This window comes from Danio aesculapii, chromosome 2 (genome assembly GCF_903798145.1).
Source record: "Danio aesculapii chromosome 2, fDanAes4.1, whole genome shotgun sequence".
Lineage (NCBI taxonomy): Eukaryota > Metazoa > Chordata > Actinopteri > Cypriniformes > Danionidae > Danio > Danio aesculapii.
This window is the reverse complement of record NC_079436.1, coordinates 29,390,938-29,416,477: the sequence shown is the minus strand read 5'-3', so window position 1 is coordinate 29,416,477 and position 25,540 is coordinate 29,390,938. Positions and strand designations below refer to the sequence as shown.

Below are 25,540 nucleotides of genomic sequence, written 5' to 3'. Positions count from 1 at the left end.
ATTTGCCATTAATATGTTTCATGTTTGGAGTAAAATATACATTCGTTTTAGTTTTTAAATACTGATAACGTGTCTTTTAAAATTTCTAATAATATATTATTATCATTTGGAGCATTTATTTTCAGAAAATTATAATAGGTCAATGTAAAATATTTTGTGTTATATATACATATTTCTATATATATATATATATATATATATATATATATATATATATATATATATATATATATGTATATGTATATGTATATATATATATATATATATATATGTATATGTATATGTATATATATATATATATATATATATATATATATATATATATATATATATATATTTCTTTTAATATTTAAATTCTGAAATCATTAATGACTATATTGAAATTGGCAACACTCTTAAAGGCATGCACATTCTGCCCTTTTTATGGTTGTGTCTAGTGACATCGTGTCCTGTTTTTGTTTTGTTTAGATGTCTTCAGTCCATGTTGTATTCATATAAAGTTGAATGGCATCAGAGTTATATTGGAAAGTTTTTTTTAACAGTGTGGGTTATTAAATAGGTGCACATCAGGGTTTGTAGTTACTTAAATGATCTTCACACAGCAGTCACATTTGAGTTAGTTTTGATTGAACCAACATTGCCAAGTATGAACACGCCATAAAAGTGACAAATCCATTTAAAGGTACAGTATAGGATGAAACCAATGGTAAATATTTTCTATAATTTACATACTACAGTGTTTCATCATATATATGAAATGTATACTTTGTGTCTGGGGAAGCAAAATAAGAACACTGCAAAAAGCCAGCAGGCGAAATGCCAAAGTATTTAAAAATGGCGTCAACATATGGTCTGACCTGCCTAAAGGCAAGCACTTTGTCATGACGTGTTAATATTGCACAGTATTTATTTAACAAAGAGGTTATTTAAGTGGTTTCAACTAAGACTCTTTCTTAATATTTAAACATGCAAAGTTTACTTTTAAAAGTAAATACAAAAAAAACAAAGGAAATAATCTTTGATCCCAAGCATGTTATCGAGCATTTACCAGTGTTTGTACATAATCAAGAAATCACTCAGATACAGTCATACAAGTATTTGGGAATTTACATAGACAGGTCTCTAACATGGGACACTCACATTAACTGGATCTGCGAAAAGCTTCACCAAAGACTGTATTGTCTACGAAGGTTATGGTTCTATGGCGTTGATAAGAAAATCATGTACTATACTTATTTTATCAGGCTGTATTTGAGAGTGTCATCAGGTATGGTATATCTACATGGTATGGCAATCTTTCTGTAAAAAATCAAAAATTGAAACTGAATTCAAACTTGAAACTGAATTGGAACGGAACTCAAAAATGTTTAATGTTATCAGAACTGCTACGAGACTTATAGGATCTGAAACTCTTACTAGTATTTAAACACTTTACAAGCAATGCACTCTGAATGAAGAGCAAAGAATTCTGAACAATCCGTCTCATGTACTCTTCCCATTTTACAATCTTTTACCTTCTGGTAAAAGATACAGAGCCTTCCACTGGAAGCGGAACAGACTTAAGAACTCTTTTGTCCCAGTGTCAATCAGACTGTTGAACACTGATCGATAGTGTGCTTATGCTTTTTTCCTGTATCTAATTCTTTTGCATGTTTGCTTATTTTTAATTTTTATTGTGTCAGAACTTGCTGAAGTGCTCTGTGAGTCCACAGAAAATTTCCTCTTGAGGGACAATAAAGTATAAAAACAAACAAACAAACAAACAAACGAACAAACAAACAAAATGTTTAATATCCTGAAAAAAATCAACAAAAGTGATATGTTTACATCCTTTTTGATGTGCAATTTAGGGATGCAGGATTTTTAAAAAGATTAGAACACTAGATTGAATAGATTGGAATAAACAGTAATGTCTAACGTAATGTTTTATTACCTGTTAATTATTTATTACCTGTTTTATTACCAATTTCTTTTTTCCATTGCTGTTATTATAGATCAGTTGACATGTACTCAGTATCTAAATGTTTTTAACCTTAATCACAGCAGTGTCCATCTTTAAAGCATGTAAGCTGTCAAACATACTTTAACTTTGGGACATAATATTAGAAATAAAGCATTTAATAATAATAATAATAATAATAATAATAATAATAATAATAATAATAATAATAATAATAATAATAATAATAATAATTAAAGTTCAATTAAACTTTTAGCCAATTTTAGCAGTGAGCGTTCACTTCAGGGGTCACCAATCTCGGTCCTGGAGGGCCGGTGTCCCTGCAGGATTTAGCTCCAACTTGCCTCAAGACACCTGCCTGGATGTTTCAAGTATACCAAGTAGACCTTGATTAGCTTGTTCAGGTATGTTTGATTAGGGTTGGAGCTAAAATCTGCAGGACATTGGCCCTCCAGGAACAAGTTTGGTGACCCCTGGTTCACTTTCTAGTCTACAATTGACCATGCCTATTTAAACAGTGTTTCAATGAGGGGTCTAAACAGACTGAAAATAGCCTTTCACATCTACATTATGTTTTTGATTAATTTTTATAACATTATAAGTGAAAAATTGAGAAAAGTGTACACATTTTTTAAAGAGGCAGTTCATGGCCCCTTTAAATAAATCTTGATTTATAACTATATAAGTATATATACTTTAAATATATATGTTTACAATTAAGAAAAAGGTGATTCAAAACACACGCCCAGTTGAAAAGTCAAAAACACTGAGTCAGTTTAATTACCTAATGACCTGTCCTTGGTCTGGTTAGTTGACTTGACCACAGGGAGGCTCGCTCGGGAGCGGCTGCCTCGGGTGAAGGCGGACGGGGCTTCTCCCTCCGACATGGCCTCCAAGCACTCAAGAGGGGCCAAAGAGAGATGCTCCCCTACAGTAGACTGAGGGGTCACGCTGTGCCCAGAACTCCTGATCTGCAAGACCACACCAAATGATCAAAAAAGATGTTAGACAGATCATTTAGAACTGGAGCTGACATCAGATGCTACATCAAAGAGAATGCATTTATTATTAAACGCTAAAGATTTGGGCAGTGTTGTTGTATAGGTGTCATCTTTTCAGACACGTGTATATTAATTTTCTTATATAACTTCAGAATTAAAAGTTAAGAAATCAAGTTTGGAGGAAAAACCCGGATTTTCAATCACAACAAATGAAAACACATTTATTCCTGACCAACTGTCATTTGTATTTTTATTTTAACCCTTCAAATTGACTACCTTTTGTGAACACCCACTAAATTAAACTGATGTAAAAATGTATTAGATAAATATTTTTTTCAATTTTTTTTGGCGTAAATCTGTTAATCAACCTGAGTCCTGATCAAAACTACTAAATGTTTTTAAAAACTACAGGATTTTAACTCACAAATGATGCCACTGATTAGGTGAAAAAACACAAAATAACGTATTTAATATATATATATATATATATATATATATATATATATATATATATATATATATATATATATATATATATATATATATATATATATATTTAATATAAAAAAAAGTAATTGTGGACTGGATTTATTTTACCTTTCATCGAAGTCTTGGACATGTGAATGATTAGTAACAGCATTGGCTTTGATGCATTGTTAAACTTAAATTTTTTCTCCTTAATTTTCTGTTGGTGGGTGTTTTTACTCTATTGACTTCCATTATAGCCACATTTGATAGTGCATAAATACACAGTCTTGGTTTTTATTTACTCCATGTAGTTATGAGAGCTGAGATGCATATTTTAATTTTCTCAGACACATCAAGGTAAGTGCGCAAAGGTCATTCTCACACACTCACGACACACATACCGTACACACACTTTAATTTGCTGTTATACTCCATATAAAATCTAGAAAATAAGCTTTTTTTGCACTTTTTTGCATTTTTGATGATGAACAGTAAAAACACCAAATTTGACCTCTTCCCAACAGGGAAAACCGCCAACAATCAAAAATGCATGATTACATGGTGTCATAGCTTTGTAATCCAAAAAATGTGGTTATAAAGCCACTAACAGTAAATTAGGGAGAAAAAAATCTAAATCAATCAAAAACAATGCAAAGGTAATGTTATTTCACATGTCCAAGACTCTGATAAAAGGTTCAAAAATCCAGTACACAGTGACTTTTTATTTTGAAAATACATCATTTTGTGTGTTTTTTTCACCAAATCAGTGATATCATTTATGAATTTGGCAATTAAAGAGTTAAAATCCTGGAATTTTAAGCAATTTAGTAGTTTTGATCAGGACTGAAGTTGATTTAACAGATTTATGCAAAAAAAAAGTACAAAATATTTATCTGATGCATTTTTACAGCAGTTTAATTCAGTAGATGTTTTCATCCCGAACATCACAAAAGTGTAGTAAATTTGCCCAGAGTGTATCATTGTCACGGATTGGTCAGGCTCTCACGATCCCCACTCACGAAGATCACCATCACCTGACTTCTAATGAGCACACAGCTGCATCACATTCACGAGCACCAGATAAAAGCACAGCACTCCAGTCGCTCATTGTCCGGGCTCGTCTCGACGAAAGCGGACAACTGAGCGACCACTCAGCGTAGTCATCCTCAGCTAAACAAACGATTTACTTACCTGTTCTCTTTGTATTCCTCCCTAGTCTTCCTGGTCCTCCCGTATCGTCCTGTCTTCCAGTCCTTCCAAGTCTGTGTCATCCTCTGTCAGCTGTATCTGGTGTGTGCTGTCCATCCTCGTGTATTCCTGTTACCCAGCCACGGAGGAGAAGACCCCAACATCATTCCTGATCCTCCTGGCTATCCTTCATGTGCTCCTTGTTGTCATTCAATAAACACCCTAACGTTTCCTTACCTCTGTCTCCTGTCCGCTTCATAACAGAAGCCCGGACCTTTAACGACGACAACATGAGCACCCCCGATCACTTTCAAGAGCTGGTGGACCAGTTGAAGCGGATTCTACAGCCACCAGCTCCACTTTCCAACGCACCACCAGCACCGAGCACTTCCGCCTCCACAGTTTCTTCTTCGGCCCTTCCTTCCAGTCCCATGGCCCGACCAGCGCCCTACTCAGGCGGAGCGGGGGAGTGCAATGGTTTTCTGTTACAATGTTCCCTCATATTCGAAATGCAACCTTCTCTATATCCCACAGATAAGTCAAAGATCGCCTACATCGTATCTCTACTCTCTGGACCTGCACTTAAATGGGCTGAGACGATCTGGAACCAAGCCGGGCCGGTCATGAATTCCATCACTACCTTCACGGAGTATTTCAAAGAGGTGTTTGGACGTTCTGATGGGGAAGTAGCCGCTGGAGAGCAGCTGTATCATCTAAAGCAAGGTACTCTATCTACACAGGAATATGCTCTCCGGTTTCGCACTCTAGCAGCTGCAAGTGGATGGAATGAGAGATCGTTGTTGACCACGTACCGGCTCGGCTTGGAACCCACTCTCCGAATCCAACTGGCCACATTAGATGATACAATGGGTCTGGAGAGATTCATCCAACATTCTCTCCGATGTTCCGATCGTCTTCGTTCCTATCAACAGGACACCATCACCCCCTCGTCTGCACTCCTCCAATCGCCTGAGTCAACAGCCTCTCCAGAACCAGAACCCATGATAATAGAGTCTGGAAGACTGACATCAGCGGAACGACAGAGGAGGCTGACCCGGGGTCTGTGTCTATACTGCGGTGTCAGTGGACACACCCGTATGGAGTGTCCCCTTCGTCCCATTCGGACTTCAGTGAGTGTATTCAGTACGAATATTGAACAATGTAAACCACTTACTACCACCGTACAAATAACTACTGCCTCTATTTCTCTCCTTGTCACAGCCCTCATCGACTCCGGGTCAGCAGGGAACTTCATCTCCCAATCCCTCTGTCGTCAACTCCACCTCCGTACTGAGGCGTCCTCGCATATATACCAGATACAACCGATAACCCAGTGCACTCGATCTTCGACCCGTATCCATCGACAATGCGAAGACATCCTTCTTCAAGTGGGGGTGTTACATCAAGAGAGGATTCAATTTCTGGTTCTGGAGGGTGCAAATATGGACATCATTCTAGGGCGCCCGTGGCTGGTGAAGCACGATCCCATCATCTCTTGGGGCACAGGAGAGATAAAGAAATGGGGATCTGGATGTACACCTGCCTGTTTTCCAAATCTCCCTCTTCAAGGTCGGAACCCCATTTCTTTGTTTGCAACATCGGTCGAGAGCCCTCCTGAGAAGCAGTCTATCCACATTCCTAAGGAGTACAGCTCCTTTCATGATGTCTTCTGCCCCAAGAGAGCTTCCCAGCTACCGCCGCATCGGCCATGGGACTGCGCGATCGACCTAGTTCCAGATGCCCAGTTGCCAAGAGGTAGGATCTACCCGCTCTCGCTTCCAGAGAATCAGGCAATGGAAGATTACATAAGGGAGGCTCTGAATCAGGGGTACATACGTCACTCAAAATCACCAGCCGCCTCAAGCTTCTTCTTTGTGGCCAAGAAGGACGGAGGGCTGCGTCCATGCATCGACTACAGGGTCCTAAATAACGGTACAGTAAAATACCGATATCCCCTTCCTCTGGTACCAGCCGCTTTGGAACAGCTCCGAGAAGCTAAAGTCTTCACTAAATTGGACCTCCGCAGCGCGTATAATCTGATAAGAATACGTGAGGGGGACCAATGGAAGACAGCATTCGTGACCCCTACTGGCCACTATGAATATGAGGTCATGCCTTACGGTCTGGTCAACGCCCCCTCCGTATTCCAAAACTTCATTCATGAAGTCCTCCGGGAGTTTCTTCACCACTGTGTAATAGTGTACATAGATGACATCCTCATTTACTCCCGGAGTGAGGCCGAACATCGCCAACACGTTGCGGAGGTCCTACACACATTGAGAGAACATCACCTCTACCTCAAAGCGGAGAAATGCTCATTCCACCAGAAGTCGATTCATTTCCTGGGATACATCATTGACCAAACCGGTATACGTATGGATGGGAAGAAAATTGAGGCTGTTCTATCCTGGTCAGAACCCACTTCCATTAAGGAGCTCCAGAGGTTTCTTGGGTTTGCTAACTTTTATAGACGATTTATCAAGGACTACAGCAGGATTACATCACCTCTCACTAATCTCCTCAAGGGTAAACCCAAAGGACTGGAGTGGACCAAAGAAGCAGCCGCAGCCTTCCGCCTTCTTAAGAAGGAGTTCACAAGGGCCCCACTCCTGACTCATCCTGACCCAAATCTTCCTTTCGTGGTGGAAGTGGACGCATCCACCACCGGCGTCGGGGCAGTATTATCTCAACATCATGATACACCGCCCCGACTGCATCCCTGTGCCTATTTCTCTCGGAAGTTGAGCCCGGCGGAGCAGAATTACAGCATAGGAGACAGGGAGCTTCTAGCAATCAAGCTAGCCTTGGAGGAGTGGCGTCACTGGTTGGAGGGAGCCAAACATCCGTTCCAGGTGATCACAGATCACAAAAACCTCCAGTACATCAAAGAGGCCAAGAGACTATGTCCACGTCAAGCCAGATGGTCACTTTTCTTCTCACGTTTTGATTTCTCCATTTCCTATCGTCCAGGACCCAAGAATCTAAGAGCAGACGCTCTCTCTCGTTTACACGAGCATCACGATCATGAAGAACTTCCAACGAAGATTCTTCCCGAACACATCTCCATTTGTCCGATCACCTGGAACGCTCCTCCAGTCGTTGCCACTCCGGAAGCTCCTGCTCCGCCGGGATGCCCTCCTCATCGGCAGTTCATACCACCTGAACACCGGGTAGATCTGATCCACTCCTTACATACCTCGCTAGGCACTGGACATCCAGGGATCAACAATACTCTCTCGCTAGTATCCCAACGATTCTGGTGGCCAAACATGGCAAGGGATGTGAGGCAATATGTTCAGGGCTGTAAGGACTGTGCCCAATCCAAGAGCCCACGTCATCTACCCGCTGGAAAGCTCCATCCCTTGCCGATTCCGAACCGTCCCTGGTCACACCTAGGAGTGGACTTTATCACTGACCTCCCTTCGTCAGAAGGTAATACCTGTATTCTAGTCATAGTAGATAGATTCTCAAAGTTTGTCAAACTAATCCCTCTGAAAGGTCTTCCCACAGCCTTTGAAACTGCCGACAATATCTTTAATCAAGTCTTCAGGTCATTTGGTATTCCAGAAGATATTGTGTCGGACAGAGGTCCACAGTTCATCTCACGTCTATGGAAAGCCTTCTTCAAGCTCCTAGGTGTGGCCGTCAGCCTCTCTTCTGGATATCATCCCCAAACCAACGGGCAGACAGAGAGGAAGATTCAGGAGGTGGGACGGTTCCTGAGGACCTTCTGCAGTGGTCACCAGAACTCCTGGAGCCAGTATTTGGGCTGGGCAGAATATGCCCAAAATTCACTGCGGCAACCCTCCACCGGACTCACGCCATTCCAGTGCGTCCTGGGCTTCCAACCACCGCTCTTTCCCTGGGATGGCGAACCATCTGATGTCCCCGCAGTGGATCACTGGTTCCGGGAGAGCGAGAGAGTCTGGGACGAGGCTCATCAACATCTGCAGAGGGCAGTCCGTCGAAGCAAGGTAACCGCCGATAGGAGAAGGTCTGAAGAACCCAGATACACACCCGGACAAAAGGTGTGGCTATCCACCCGGGACATACGCATGCGACTGCCCTCTCGCAAGTTAAGTCCCCGATTTGTTGGTCCCTTCACCATCGTGGAACAGGTTAACCCCGTCACCTACAAACTACAATTACCCTCTCACTACCGTATTCACCCTACATTCCACGTATCACTCCTGAAACCCTATCACGATCCTGTTCTTCCCTCCACAGAGCCTGACCACGAAGAGGAACCCCCTCCTCCACTGCTCCTAGAAGAAGGAGCCGTCTACGCAGTGAAGGAGATCTTGCGTTCCCGACGTCGTGGTGGCCAGTTGGAGTACCTGGTGGACTGGGAAGGGTACGGCCCCGAAGAAAGGACATGGGTTCCCAGAGCTGATATTCTCGATCCTAGTCTCATGGTGGAGTTTCATGAGAGCCACCCTGAGTTCCCAGCGCCTAGAGGCAGAGGGAGACCACCACGGCGTCGGAGGTGTCGGCCCTCAGGAGCGGGCCCTGGGGAGGGGGGTACTGTCACGGATTGGTCAGGCTCTCACGATCCCCACTCACGAAGATCACCATCACCTGACTTCTAATGAGCACACAGCTGCATCACATTCACGAGCACCAGATAAAAGCACAGCACTCCAGTCGCTCATTGTCCGGGCTCGTCTCGACGAAAGCGGACAACTGAGCGACCACTCAGCGTAGTCATCCTCAGCTAAACAAACGATTTACTTACCTGTTCTCTTTGTATTCCTCCCTAGTCTTCCTGGTCCTCCCGTATCGTCCTGTCTTCCAGTCCTTCCAAGTCTGTGTCATCCTCTGTCAGCTGTATCTGGTGTGTGCTGTCCATCCTCGTGTATTCCTGTTACCCAGCCACGGAGGAGAAGACCCCAACATCATTCCTGATCCTCCTGGCTATCCTTCATGTGCTCCTTGTTGTCATTCAATAAACACCCTAACGTTTCCTTACCTCTGTCTCCTGTCCGCTTCATAACAATCATTGAGTTCTTTATAAATTTCAAAGAATTTTCTCAAAATATGTGTGAAAAATAAGATGTGTCACCATAAATCAATCTGCTAGCTGAAACACAGAAAAAGTTATGGCCCAATTAAGACTCAAATTCCATTCCCCAACATGAGGGTTAATTGTCATTTTTATTCTGAACAACTGTCAAGAAAACAAACTATGAATTACAATATTTAGATTTTGCAAGAAATATTATCAGATGTTTTGTTATCAGAATATTTTACTTAAAAATAAATTGGTGCATTTGATTATATTTTTATTCAGTTTTAATAATGCATATCATGTTATTTAAGCATCATCTAACAATTCAATTCAGACCTAGTTTTAGATACCATTATTAGCATACGAACCGCTAAACATTTGAAAAAGATTGATAAGTTTATTAACTGTGCTGGGCATTCTGAATGTCAAGATGTGAGTAGATGTACAGTCATAAAAATGCAATGTTCAATAAAAGGCCATAGAAAGGTCAGAGCGAATGGTGGAGAAATAATCAACACCTCGGAGACCAAAAAGCAAAAATGAGACCTTTCAGTCATCAATTAGCATTCAACCAAACTCAATTCATGTGCCTAAAAAAATTAAGTGAAAACAATTATCTACTAATGACAAGGGTGACTACTAAATAAAAAAAGAAGGCACGGTGGCAGCCTGACTACTTTTCCATCTTACACAATGTGGACACGAAGCCATCAACACGCCTTCAAGTCAATTACAGTTCAGTCATGTAATTTAACTCACATTAAAAAAAGAAAATAGAGTGATTTATCTCTACTGACAAAAAAAAAAAGCAGTAAACGCACAAAGCCTAATTAGTGCACTCCGCCACAGACTTTATCCTTTGTAGCCTATAAGTGCATTTACAGTACGTGGTTGTCCTTGCAATAACACTACACAGCCAGCAGACGTAGGATGATGTATACGCAGAGTTCATTGAGGATGGGCTTTCCCTGAGGCTGGAAGTCGTTGCAGTAAAGAGGAAACAGCGACAGACAGAAGGCCACATATATTGAGTCAGAGCGCGTCTCATCACAACGGCTGCATGCGCACTGACCTGCTCTGACATGCACGCCTGCCAGATTAGCACCCTGCATGACCCACAGGAACTTAATCCTTCTATACGGCACTGCTTCATTTTCCACTGTGGTTTTGGTGACAGCGCAATTATGAGGTCAGGCTAGAAGCACACAATTACACCTTTGAATCTGCATTTGACGCAGGCATTTCCGAAAGCGTCTGAAAACATTTCTGTAAACACCTTTTCAGAACTATATTTAAATTCGTTTGCATATTTTACCACGTTTTTTTGTTCATCCCTGCAGATTAGTTTGAAGAATGCTCCATTGTGCTACTCACACTTTCCCTGTTGCAGGTTTTGTGTTATGCAAATCTGGAGAAAAATACAGTCGTACCTTTGGGAGTAGTTTGTGTTAGAGATGCAAAACTCTCTCTATGACATGCTGTATGTCTGGAAGGTGATACTTAAGGTTGATAACTGGTTCAGCCTGAGGGTGGTTCACAGTGAAAAGTGTTTTTTTTTTCATAGAAAAATGTGAGCTTAGCAAGTGAATATTGAAAAATGTTAATAACATAAGCACCACACTGTTTGAATGCTGACGTGTGGCAAAAGACGTAAGCAAAGGTCAAATATGTCCATCTAGAATACACAGAAAGCAAGTAAAAAGGGGCCAAGTGGAATGCAAAAATGTCTCTTTGGGTTGCAGAATGTTACAGAATTGAACCTGTGCGTGCATCGTGTACTCTCACACACTCAGACACATACACACAATATACAGCATATAAAATACAGAAACTAAGCTTGTTTTTGCACAGGCCTATCTAAAGGGTTAATGGTGCCAACTGATGATCAACAGTAAAAACTACAAATTTTACCTTTTTCCAACAGGGAAAACCACCAACAATGAAAAATGCATGATTATATGATGTCATTGCTTTGTAATAAAAACGTGGTTATAATGGAAGTCAATGGGGCAAAAACAGCCACCAACTGTAAATCAGGCAGAAGATAATTAATGAAAATTAATCAAAAACAATGCCTCAAAGGCAATGTTGTTTCACATGTCCAAGACTTTGATAAAAGGCTAAAAAAAATCCAGTCCAGAATTACTTTTTATATTAAAAATGTCATTTTCGTTAAATACAGTTTTTTTTCTTCATCAAATCAGTGACATTATTTAAATATTTGGCAATTAAAGAGTTAAAATCCTTTAACTTTCTAAGCAATTTAGTAGTTTTGATCAGGACTGAGGTTGATTAACAGATTTATGCAAAACAAATGTAAAAGAAAATGTTTATCTGATGCATTTTTAGAGCAGTTTAAAAAGTGCAGAATGTTACAGAATGGAACCTGTGCGTGCATCATGTACAGTTCCACTGAGCTGGTGAACAACCTCCGCTTGAGTAAGGATACTGAAGAGCTCCCTTGATTCTGTTTTAGTCTAGTTTGTGGACATTTTTATGAATTTTTAGAACATTTTGCTCTTAACACACTAGGGCTGCATGATAATGGAAAAATCTGACATTGCAATATTTTGTTTTGCTGCGATATATTTTGCGATATGAAATTAATTTCACCAGATGATTTGAATAGCTCTATTTGGAAGGATTTCATTAGTTAGATCGACTGGGGTGATCAAGCCCTTTTCTATGCAGTGCATCTGCATAAAGTATAATAAATTGCAAGCATATATAAAAACGATTAAAATTAATAAATAGTGCTTTGTGGTTTTTTTTAAGGAGTCTAACAGTATTGAAATTAAGAAATTGAACAATCAAACATAAAATAACATGGTTATCATTGTATAATCAATTTTATATACAATAATAAAAAAATAATAATGATCTCTATCCTTTAATCTTTAATAAATAATCTAATCCTGCAATGTGACTATTGCGGATAAACACATTGTGATATTGATTCCACCCAAAGAGTCGCACAATAACTGCATAATCATTACGACATATTCATTTGGTATTAGCTCTGGGTTTTGGTCACAAATAGCTCATACTGGGACTTTACTGTTCCATAGGTGGTGATATTCAAAAGTATAAGATACTGTGACAATTAAAAATAATTATTATATCAGCACTTATTCATAAACACTGTGAATAATTAATCACATAAACTTTTCAAATGTCCTTTAATAATAACCAGGCGTTGTATTGGCAGAGGTTACTCTTGTTCATCAAATCACTAAAGGTTCAAAGATTTAATAGGATATTTATTTTTCAAATGTAAACATTTTCACAGGTTATTTTGACCTATGAAATGCACAAGATATTGATTGAAAATGATCTGATTGTTTATAGGCCTGTTGTCTGTTAGCACTGTACAATAAAGCTCTATTTGTTAACATTAGGTAACTTAGAAACTCATGATGAAAACTACAAAAGCTTTTGAAGAGTTCATATACAAAAACCTCTAAATGCCATCTTGAATTTCCTTCTACAATGAGCATTTTTCTCTGCTTCTTACATTTATGTTCAGTTATTTCATGTTAAAATCAATGAAAATGACCTATTCTTTACCATAAAAGAAAAATGACTGAATAAAGGACACAGGAGCCTGAGAAAAATGCTGATTTTTGAAAAAAAAAAATTCAGATGGCACTCTTTGTTTTTTAAACACAGATTATGTTAATTTCTTAACTCGTAATTAAAATCAAGTTGTAACTGTTTTATTAAATTATGCTTTTTTTTACTAACAATTACATTGAGCACCCTGAGGAAACCAAAGCGTACATGAGGAGAACATGCAAACTCTACGCAGAAATGCCAACTGGCCCACTTAGGACTCGAACCAGTGAGCAGTGCTAACCACTCAACCATCGTGCCACCCTTGCAAATATATTTTACATGAAAATACATGTTTACTCTGGAAATGTATGTTTAAGTGAAATTCTGCTGTGGAAACCCCTGATTAATAAAGGGACTAAGCCAAAAAGAAAATGAATGAATGAATAGTTTTTTTTATTATACCTGTTAAAGCAAACCTTTTGCAGCTTAGGTCAATATTGTGATAATACCATAAACTCTGATAAAAATATAAGCAATTAATCACAACAAAGAAATTTTAATCCATCATAAACCCTTCTGTATATCCAAGATAGATTTGCATTTGTTCATATAGTAAGCACTCTGGCAATTTTCCAGAATCAATGTGGTGTGGAAGGGTGAAGAAACAAGGTGCATCTAGAACACATTTATATCAGATTCTATATGTATTGTAAACAATGGAAAAGCCATACAGTGAGATGCTAAAGCGTATTCTATGTTAATTGCCTCTAAGAATTAGGGCTGTGTGATTAATCGAAATCCAATCGCAATTGCAATTTGAAACGTTACGATTAGCTAATTGCAAGAGGCTTCGATATGAAATATATATGTATTAGTACCAGAGCAAATGCACACCATCTGTGTGTGACAGTCTTACTAGCCAATTGAGTGAACACACTTTCAATCTGGCCAATCAGAATTGTGCAACCGAACTATGCGGAATGCGGCTTCAAAAGCATTAAGTAAAGTTTAATTTTAAACTAATTTCGAGAGGAGCATGTGCTCATGATTGACCCAGCTGGTCCAGATTAGCTAATCATGATCCTCCAATCAAAGGATCCCAAGTCACTATATAATATATATCCTAATTTCCTCTCTACAACTATCTTCGTCTGGAAGAAACCCTCCTCCTCCACTTCTTCCACCTTTACCTTCCACCAGAATGGGCGGCACGGTGGCCCAGTGACTAGCACTGTTGCCTCACAGCAAGAATACCAATGGCGTTTGGCCTTCACTGGGCCATCTGGTATTTCTGTGTGGAGTTTGCATGTTCTCCCCGTGTCCGTGTGGGTTTCCCCCGGGTTCCCCGGTTTCCTCCCACCATCCAAATGTGCTCTATATTATAGATAAAATAGGCCTAAATCTTTTTTCTAATGTCTTACTCTCAGGAAGTTCACCTTGGCCTCAGCAGCGGGGGAGTTTCAGATCGACCTGAGCTCAATCTCCCCTCGCCCCGTGAAAGGAGGGAGCCTTGAATAGACTCTTGAATAGACAAATTAATATCAAAGAAAAATAGCATTGGTAATATGGGAATATTTTGGTGTCAAAGTCACAGACACCAAACAAAAACAAGTCATTTTTAAGAGCTTTCGCAGAATTGTTGCCAGGGCTTACATATTATTGAGCTAAAGCTTGACTACAATATTATATCGCAGATCAAATCGCAATCGCAATATCTGTCCAAAAAAAAACAACAAAAAAAAAAACAATCGCAATTAGATATTTTACCCAAATCACAGTCCTACTAAGAATGCAAGAGGTCACCTTCAGATTCACCTCCACCTTCAGATTCAGCTCATCTCACCTATAGATTCAATTCAATTCAATTCATGTTTCTTTATATAGCTCTTTTACAATGTAGATTGTATCAAAGCAGCTTAACATAGAAGTTCTAGTAAATTGAATCTGTGTCAGTCCAGTTTTCATGGTTGAAGTTCAGTTCAGTGTGGTTTAAATTTCACTGCTGGAAATCCAAACACTGAAGAGCAAATAGACTATAGACTGCAAAACATTCTTAACAAATGCACTGTTTTTGATGGCTTTGGTGAAAGTGACTGAACTTGTCCATTATGCAGCCAACACCAGAAAGCTCTTTATAAAGTCAAAAACTATGCTGACTGACAGAAAACAGCGCTCTGGCAATTCCAAAAGGAGGCATATCCAAAAATCTTTCATTCGGATGGTCCAGGCTGAGACTTGAAAGTGATGAATATGAGTTTGATGTTATCTTTGCACAGGTGTTGCATTGTGAGTCGACTAACAATCACTCCGGTGTGCACAGACGCGGCAAGAGCAAATAATAGGCTTTTATGTTGACTTGAAAAAAAGTGCATCAAACTGTGGCCAGATTAATGATGCATGACAGCTGGGATCATTTCAGAAATGCATAACACAACCGTATGTTAAACCCTGCATCGGGTGGATTAAATCAAATAAATACGATCGCATTCTTAAGATTGCTTAAGAATAACTTGGTAGTCAACACATCAGTCAGAGCACTTCACACTTGCTGAAAGATTTACTCTGATTATCCAGATGCCCCTACAGACCAGGCGATCACATTTACACCTACTCCACATGCATTATCAAGCCGTGCCAACATACGCTCCCATTCGGGCACTGTCAGAATGCGTTACCTGCAGAATGCCAGGAAACAGAGAGGCCTGAAAACAGCAGTTAAAGCACAAGGGTGGGCTTGAGGGGAGCAGCTCACACGGTTCACTGCACTCTCCTCTAATCACAGGCAGATGAATGGCCACAGACCATGCTTCATCTGAGCTGGTCTAATGCCAGGTCTTTGAAAGCACTGGCAGGGTCAGATAAATCATACCTCATTCTCTTTCTGGAGAATATTGAAAAAAGAAAGAATAGAAAAAAAACAGGAGGATGAAAGACACACTCCCTCCTGCTGGATGGACTTCAGTTTTATTCAGTGCCAGGGGTGTGATATGATATTACTCATGGCTGTGCCCAGCCACAAAGACAACTTACCAAAACAGAGTATATACAGGAATCAGAGAGTGAAATTCAATACCTTTTTAAGACCTTTTTAAGATTCTTTCCATACATTTTAAGACCTTATAACCACTTTTCAACCGGAAACACTGGCAAGATTTTAACTTACTGTATATTTACTAAATATTAATGTAATCCAAAACTAAAACATTATTCATATACTGAATAAAAATCTATTCTAATTCAGCAAGTTGGCTCCTATAGAGCTACAGAAATAATGGTGTTGCCTTGGTTTCTGCAGTAAACAAAGCAGCATGATGTCAAATAGTAGGATTTCATTGATTTCATAAACTACACAGCATCCTGATATTCGTTGATTTAATTCAGGCAAACTTTAGCATACAACCATACATTGCATAATCAAAAATTATATAAGATTGAATAACTTGCAAAATAGCATTTAAGACTTTTTAATACTTTTTAAGGGCTTTAAATTTCTCTACGTTGAGTTATCAACTTTTAACACTTTTTACGACCCCGCGGACACCCTACAAAACTGTGCTGAAAAACAAACACATTGAGTTGAAAGAAACCAGCTATCGAAAGTTTAAATACTTGTGCATCAAAAGATGAAAAATCCTAGTAAAACATACAAAAATTGCTCCAGTGGCACACCTTTCACGGTAATGTTTTGTTAATATAAAGTTATGGTAAGTGCATAATATATGTTTTATGATTATAGTAATGTTTGTGAGTTAGAAGATAAAATCAAAAAATCCTCAAAAAAAGTACTATTAGGGAACTCATGCCAAGGTAAAGATGATTACAGATGTTGAAAACACACATACATTTTTTTGTTATCTCATATTATTATAACATCATAGAATCTCATAAATTGTCAGATGGTAAACGAATGTTTTTTTTTTTTACCATGGTATTAAACTGGTGCTCCAAGCATAAGTAATTTGTGAGTTAAAAACATTAAATCCTCACAAAAAGGACTCTTAGGGAATGCATTACCAAAGATGATTACAGATGGCCATATTCTGTTGCATACATAGTATAATATTTCAAGGTACTTCATAAAAATACCATGGTTTTACCATGTCGAAAACACACATACATTTTTTGTTATCTCATATTATTATAACATCATATTAGAATGTCATAATAAATTGTCAGATGGTAAACGAATGGAATTTTTTCACCATTGTATTGAACTGGTGCTCCAAGCATAAATGATTAGTGAGTTAAACAAAGAGAAATCTTCAAATTCATATAAAAGTACTCTTAATGCACACACACCATGGAAACGTATTGGAAAATAAGAACTCTACAATTTGCATATGATAACATACATGAGATTTGCATGCGTCCTTTTAAATATTTTGATTCATGCGAGAACCAGTATGACGGCTTCTATGTTTACATGTTCAGTTTACACATTCATTACTCAGATGACTTGCAGGACAATGCGTTCATTCAAAGATAAAAACTGTTTAACTTTATACCAATTTGATTTTATTCTATGTACATGTACTAAAATAATTTATTTTCACTACATAATGAGTTGATAAAATCGTACTGCTTAAATCGACTTATCTGCTGACAGTAAAACAAGTTGTCATTTTAGATTCATTCACAGTACCTTAATGCAAAAATTCCACCACCGTTCTTCAGACAAAAAACATATTCCAGATAATAAACAGTAAGTGTCAATAGCAAGAAGTCCGGTTTAGTATCTGAGAGTAGATGAAGGTCTCTGCATAAGTTCGTCTGAGTGACTGATCTTTGAAAGCCGTGACATCAGCGTCTGAACTGAGACACACCCACCTATATGAACTTACCTGAAAGACTTGTTGGGCTGCAAAAAATGTATTAGAAAGGTTTCGAAATGTCTTTTAATCACCTTCTTGTTTACAAAAGTAGCCTAAGCGTTTTAGCCACAGTTAATATGCATTAATATAGCTACTATTTAAATATTGAAAACTAATTGCCTCTCTGGAATAATGTTGGAATATTTGCTAAATCACTGTTACCTGAAAAATAATAAAATAAAACTTGAATTGGATTTACAATATGTTTAATGCTACATTTTGAAACATATTCTATATTTTTAAATAGCAAAATAACAATGAAAACAAACAAAACAATAATATAAATAATATACATATTATACACAATAATGTCACATATTAAATTTACACGTAGGCTATCTTATATTAAAACACCAACCAGTGATATGTTTTGGTGGGTCGGTGACGTTGCAGCTGCGTTTAGTAAACAATTTTCATTCCGTGTCCCGTACGTTGCACCACGTGTGTTTTCCCTCTTGTTTTGCTGCTGTACTCTTTGACCCTTGAATGCCACTACCAACAAGTGATGTACTCCCCAGGAGCGGTAGATATCAGCTGTACTTGAGCGCATTCATCTGGAGGGGACAGGGTATTGCATTTCCACGACAAGCTAAACATGCTCAAACGGCATATGCATTTAATTAAGTCCTTATAATAATATGCCGATGAAAACTTTTTTTACTTTAAAAAAATATTTTAATATAGATTGTAAGTGTTATATAATTATTTAAGGGTATATTCAATTAATCCTTCTAACCGTTCAAGCCATATGTCTACGCCGTGAAGTTAAACTTAACCAGCAAACATTTAATGAAAATGTCAGTCGAAAACTAGCAGCAATAAAAAAAAAAAAATGTGAGAGCTGCTTAATCTGTCAGAACTCAAATAAACGTGTAGATTAACACTCTTTAGTCTGGACTTTCAGAAGTGAAATTTAAACCACACTGAACTGAATTAAACTGAACTTCAACTCTGAAATCTGGACTTCACTAGAACTTCTGTTAAGCTGCTTTTACACAGTCTACATTGTAAAAAGCGCTATATAAATAAACATGAATTCAATTCAATTGAATGGATCAGAGTAAGATGCAGATGAAATAGGGGAAGTCATCAGCGTGTATTTTGGTAGACCAACTACAGAAATTCATTCTCTTTATTGCTGAAATTGATATATAGGCCCTTTAAAATATTTCTGGTACATCCTTTGTGTAGTGACAAACCTGCTCATTTTCAATATTTTTTATTTGCTTATATTATATTTGCTACATAACAGGATATACGAGTTTCAATATTAAGCTCCGTCATTTCAGAAGTTTAACTGAAGTGTTAACCAAGAAGTTGCTTTTTAAATGGCTTTACTAAAGTCTGAAAGGTCTGAAAACAAATGCAGATACATTTGTAGTCCAAAAGAAAATGATAAAACAGTACTGCTGATGTTTTGGCCCATTTCAAGTTTGACCACATTGTTAAAGATTAATGCCAGTTTGTACATTCTTCAGATTAAATTACTTCAACAGAGACTGATGTTTACTCACAGTTATTGTTCAGCTGCAGAATGAAGACAGTTTGTAGTCAAGTCAAGTCAAGTCAAGTCAAACTATATTTATAGAGCACTTTACAAACACAGAAGTTAGCCAAAGCCTTGTACAGAAAATATACAACAAAATAAGCATAATAGTCTGTAAAATACATAAAATACTAGATAAGATATAGATAAACCACCTAAAACGGCACATAAATTAAAATAACCATTTATTAAGATTAGGTGTCAAATGCCAATGAAAAAAAGAGTTTTAAGAGCTGATTTAAATGAGAACATGGAAGAGGCCTGCAATGGGCAATGGCAAATCATTCCAAGCAGATCATGGCAAGCCTAGGACCTACCACAGCGAAAGCACGATCCCCTCTATGCTTACACTGTTTTTGGCACAATCTGGAGAAGCAAGACCTGCTACTCTCTATATACAGTGCATTACAGTAATCTAACAGAGTGGTCACAAAAGCACGGATTACTATCTCAAACTGTTGTTTTGGTATATATTGCTTTAGTTTTGCTAGTTGTCTTAATTTTAAAAAGCTGTATTTAACTACCACTCTAATCTGGGGTGCATTTCTGAAAAACCATCGTTAGCCAACTAAGGCTGCAAGTTGCATCATTACAAACATAGTTTGTTGATTTGGCGTTTCCCAAATTCATTACTCCAACAAACATTCGCAAACTGCGATGCAAACTTGTACGCTTGCAACTACACCTCTCGAGCTGTAGTTAGAAGCATAGTTCATGGTTGTGTTCTTTTCCAGTTATCCCCCTATGCCCTAATCCTTTCGAACCTTCCAACATTTAAACTTGAAATAATAAAGAAAAAACATTAAAGTAGATCAGCCGTGAGTTATATCGCTGTTTGGGAAACACACCCCTGATTGTCAAATTCAAATTCAAATGTCAAAAATCTGAGTGAATTTCACCCTTAATTTTGTTACTGTAGGCTTAATATGCTGAGCTAACAAGTCCAAATTAAACAAAAAAATTAAATAAAAAATTAAAAAAGTCCCAACGGTACCTTCAAAAACCATTACTTCTGTTTTGTTTTCATTAAAACTTGTAAACAAAATGGAAAATTGGAAATGAAATCGCTGTACACAAATATAGCCAAATTAGTGTACACATAGCCTGAATGTTGATTTTAGAACGTGGATGTTTGTGGACGACTAGAAATGTAATCTTTTTTTTTTATTTTAAAGCTTGTTTTATAATAAAATATTTAACATTAAAGTCACCAATGAGCTCCTCTTGACAATTTGCAAGGCCCCAGCCTGTTTGAGATCTACTCCAGAGAAGTTTTGGTAACACTTTACAATAACAGTAGATGAATAATGATGTATTATCATGTAAACGAAACATTACTTTATTATGAATTGATGAAGAGTTAAGGCACACGTTACTCATGAACTAACTTTAACTACAACATAAGTCACAAGTTCATGTTCATGTGTGAATAATTACTACCTTAATTACTTGTCAGTACATGTTAATTCATGTATTAATTAGCATTTGAGTTTAAGTTAAATGTAACCAGCATGAACTCATGAGCTGTTAATGTATAATTATGTAATGACTTTACTTGGAGGGGCACGTCAACATGAACTCATCATTAACTACTCATGAACTCGTGTTTAAACTGTTCATGTTGATGCTGACAGAACACTTTTCTATTGTTATTCAGTTTAAACGAACTAGCTGGACGTGCATAAACAGTTCATGATAAGAATGGGTTAATGATGATATGCCCCTCCAAGTAAAGTCATGATATAATTCAATATTAACATATCATGAGTTCCTGATGGATAAAGTAAGCATAAACTAATGTGATAATTAATACATTTTAATAACAAACAATCATGTACTAACAAGTAATTAAAGTAGCTGTTATTCACACATGAACTTGTGACTCATGTTGTAGTTAAATTTAGTTCATATTTAGCATATGCCTTAACTCATCATTAATTCATAATAAAGTAATGTTTCGTTTACATATAAACACATCATTATTCATGTACTGTTGTTGTAAAGTGTTACCGAAGTTTTCATAGAACAAAAACAAAGTTACTTGCCGATGTTAATATTTAAAAGCCAGCTTACATGTTCTCTGAGTCGTTCCTGGTGTCCCATGATGACAGAGGCATGATGAGGATACTTCTGTTTCAGATGCTCGAGAAAGGCCTCTTTCTTGTGGTCCATGTTGTAAGACTGCATGACGATCACGTCGCCGGCAGTGCGAGGCCCTCCTACTGTGTGTCTCCGAGGGACGGTGCGAGGGGACCAGGACTCTGGCTGCTCGCTCTCATCCGCACTGCTTTGTTTTCTGCTCTGGCTCTCCACATCCTCATGGGAGCACGGCCTCTGGTTGCTTTTCGCTTGCGCTTTGATTAAAGACATAAGAAAATATACAAAGGAATACAGATTAGATAGGGACACTCGGTGGGCGGCTGCACTTGGCTCAAGACCTGCAATTAATTAGTGTGATAAGCAACACAGTCAAGGCAACGACCGGCTTAGAGTCAGACAGCTGCTGGCCAAGAGAGCAATTACTGAGCAAAGCTACAAACAGGCCATTTGTTTCCCATAAACAGCTTGCACCTTGCCAAAAGAGGTCTCCGAGCACTCAGTGTGATGGCTCATTATTAGCCCAGGCTGACTGCATGGCATTGAGGCCCTCCAGTGGGCGAGTCAGACCACTGCGCAGATCCAGGGTCACTAGAGGCTCCGAGTCGGAAGGCACTCAACAGTTGGAAATTCAGATTTTATTTGTAATACACTCTTTTTGGAAGTAACTATTAAAGCTACATTAGGTAAGCTTTTGTATTCAAATATACAGTGTTATGTACTGTATTGTGATGACATATGTACAACGAAAAAATGGTTCATTGTTGCAAACTCTTTATATAAGCTGAATTTAAACAAATAAATGAAGCTGAACATTACTAAATTTAATTTGTTTGTTTAAATTCAGCCTATATAAATTGTTTTCAACCACGTACAAGGGCTGGGCGATATGGCAAAAATGCAATCTTGATAATTATTTTCCATATTAAACGATAATAATGCAGTATATATTTCGATATGAGTTGTTAATGCTTCCAGATTTAAAAGAGTACCCCAACAATGACTGAAGTCACAAAAATTAGAGGGTCAATTAAATGGCATAACATATTTTAAACGATAAAATTTCTTTGGCCTCACAGCAAGAAGGTCGCTGGTTCGATTCTCGGTTGGGTCAGTTGGCGTTCCTGTGTGGAGTTTGCATGTTCTTCCTGCGTTTGCGTGGGTTTCCTCCGGGTGCTCCGGTTTCCCCCACAGTCCAAAGACATGCGGTACAGGTGAATTGGGTAGGCTAAATTGTCCATAGTGTATGTATGTGTGCGAATAAGTGTGTATGGGTTTCCCAGTAATGGGTTGCGGCTGGAAGGGCATCCGCTGCGTAAAACATATGCTCGATAAGTTGGCGGTTCATTCCACTGTGGCGACCCCAGATTAATAAAGGGACTAAGCCGAAAAGAAAATGAATGAATGAATGAATTTCCTCGGCCAAAAAAATTCAGTACATCTCTAATATCAACACATTTTTAGATTCCCATTGTTGCACATTTCAGCTGTGTGATTGGCTCTTAGATCAATATATACATCATTGTTTTTGACATGCATTTTATCGTGATTCGATATGACATCATTTATCGGCCCAGCCCTATCACTTACCCTAAAAAAATGTGTAAATCCAATGAATAATTTTTTTCAGTGCACTTACATCATGCCAAATATTTCAATCGTTCAAATCCAGAGAAATAAGCTATTTCAATTAGTGGTATGGACCATTTTTTAACTAACTCTTGCTTATGGAATACAGAAGGTGAAGAGAAGAACAAATGTCTAGTAAAGAGCCAGGCAGGGTTTGGGAAACCCAAACATTCACGTTTACATTCAGAGAGAGTGACACGGACCGTGTCTTCATGTATTACCGTGCTAATGACGCCACACACTCTTGATTTTCGTTTTGGTTTAATAGAAAACATTGAAACAAAAGACACTTTAATATCTGTGCGGTATAACTGAACCATAAAATGTATTTAGTATGATAAAACAGCACTGCTTGTTTCCTAAAAGATCACGACAATAAAAAGGGGATGCAGTCGTCTGTGGCATATTACAATGATGTTTCAGCTACATTTTTAATTTGCATGCTATGAGGTGGAATCATTTTCACAGAATAACACTAGTGAACATAATTATCATTTTTTTGGAAGGACACTATATACTACTGTATATAATTGCAGGTCAACTATATATAATGCTCACTCTATACACAACTCCTTAACTTTTCTGATTTTGTTTGTAATGCAATCATTTTATAAAGCTGCTTTGAAACAGTAATTCAAGAGTTCACACTTAGCTGATAATTTATAATAAGCTTGTTTGGCATGCTGTTCCAGGAGAGGGCCCAGAGATCTCAAAAACTCCCCTGCTGATGTGACTAAGGTGAACTACTTTGAGAATGAAAATTACTGATTCTGGGAGCTAGACTATGGTGTCCATTAGGCTTTATATATGACACAACCCAGGGGAAACCCACGCGGACATGGGGAGAACATGCAAACTCTGCACAGAAACTCCAACTGGGCCACTGTGCTGCCCAATCTAGGTGAAAGGGGGAGGAGAAGGGGAGGAGGAGGGGGGGGGGGTTCCAGACGAAGATAGTTTTGGAATGAACTTATAGTGGTTACTTATAGTGACTTAGGAATCATATGATTGGAGGATCATGATTAGCTAATGCGGGACTGGCTGTGGTCAATCATAAGCACTTGATCCTCTCGAATATAGTTTATAAATACAGTTCACGTATTGTGCTATACAAATAAACTTGAATTGAATTGAATACTACACTACTCTTGAACAGTATTTAGAACAGATGCAGTACTTTTACTCTACCTGCACTACATTTTTTGGGAATTAATGATATTTTTTCTTGAGTATGATTTTTCAGTACTCTTTCCACCACTGGTTAATATAAAATGAATAACAAAAGGTATTTAAAAATATAAATAAATACTATATTTTATATGAATTTTATATGAAAATAACTGTTCACGTGGGCAGAATTATTTTGCACATACACATTTGATTATTCAGTTTCATGTACTAATGTGGATGTGTATCAAAGACCAACTACAAACATTTTAACTAGTAGTATCCCAAGAGATGATTATTATTTATTTGATTGTTTTACAAAACTGACTTTTTAAGTTTTAGCTATACAACTACCTGATATATTCCATTGTTCATTCACATTATTAGCGAGTGAGAAATGGAACCGAGTTTGAAGTGTAACAAGACAGGCTTGTACTGACTCCCCAAAAACATCAGCATGACTATAAACAACCATTCCTTAATAAGTAGACCATTCCCATGACCTTCAGTATTACATTTTCTGTAGCGATGAATGTGCCAACAGGTTTACTATAAAGAATTATTGCCTCATTAATGGCTATGATGGACACATTCCATCATGGAAAGATAATGAGAGAAGAGCAGTAATCCCACTTCTCATAGTAGCCATTCTAGAGTCTCATGCTTCTCGTTAGGGAAGGATGATAATAAGAACATCTAAGAACCTTTCATCGGGAGATATTCTATGGTATGTGAAGCAAATTACTCATCCTTTACAGCGCCGCTGTCCTCCCTGTGTGGATAAGCTTAACTGAAAAACATGATTGGAAAAGAAGAGGAACTTCTGAATACAGAGTTTGAATATACTGTAGGTTCGGAGATGAATAAACCCACTGACTATTTGTAAATTGATCTGGGCTTCATGTTGGACTTTCTACAAGCTGCACTGTACATGACTGTTGTTGTGCTTAGGCCAGTGATAATCCTGTTGCTTACTGCAGCTCTTCCTTTATTTTTTAAAGCTTTTGAGAAGACTACAACTCCTCCTTCAATTTAGGAGGGACATAACTA

At 38.0% G+C, this 25,540-nt stretch overlaps 1 protein-coding gene across 1 annotated transcript in view; it reads right to left on the bottom strand.

Annotated features, from left to right (window-relative positions):
• si:ch211-207d6.2 (sickle tail protein homolog) overlaps positions 1-21,951 on the bottom strand; it is a 55,136-nt gene extending 33,185 nt beyond the window's left edge. The window contains 2 exon segments of the mRNA XM_056476699.1: positions 2,745-2,931; positions 21,671-21,951. Coding sequence (XP_056332674.1) covers positions 2,745-2,931; positions 21,671-21,784 — 301 coding nt within the window. The 5' untranslated portion in view covers positions 21,785-21,951.
• Positions 21,952-25,540: the final 3,589 nt, after the last annotated feature.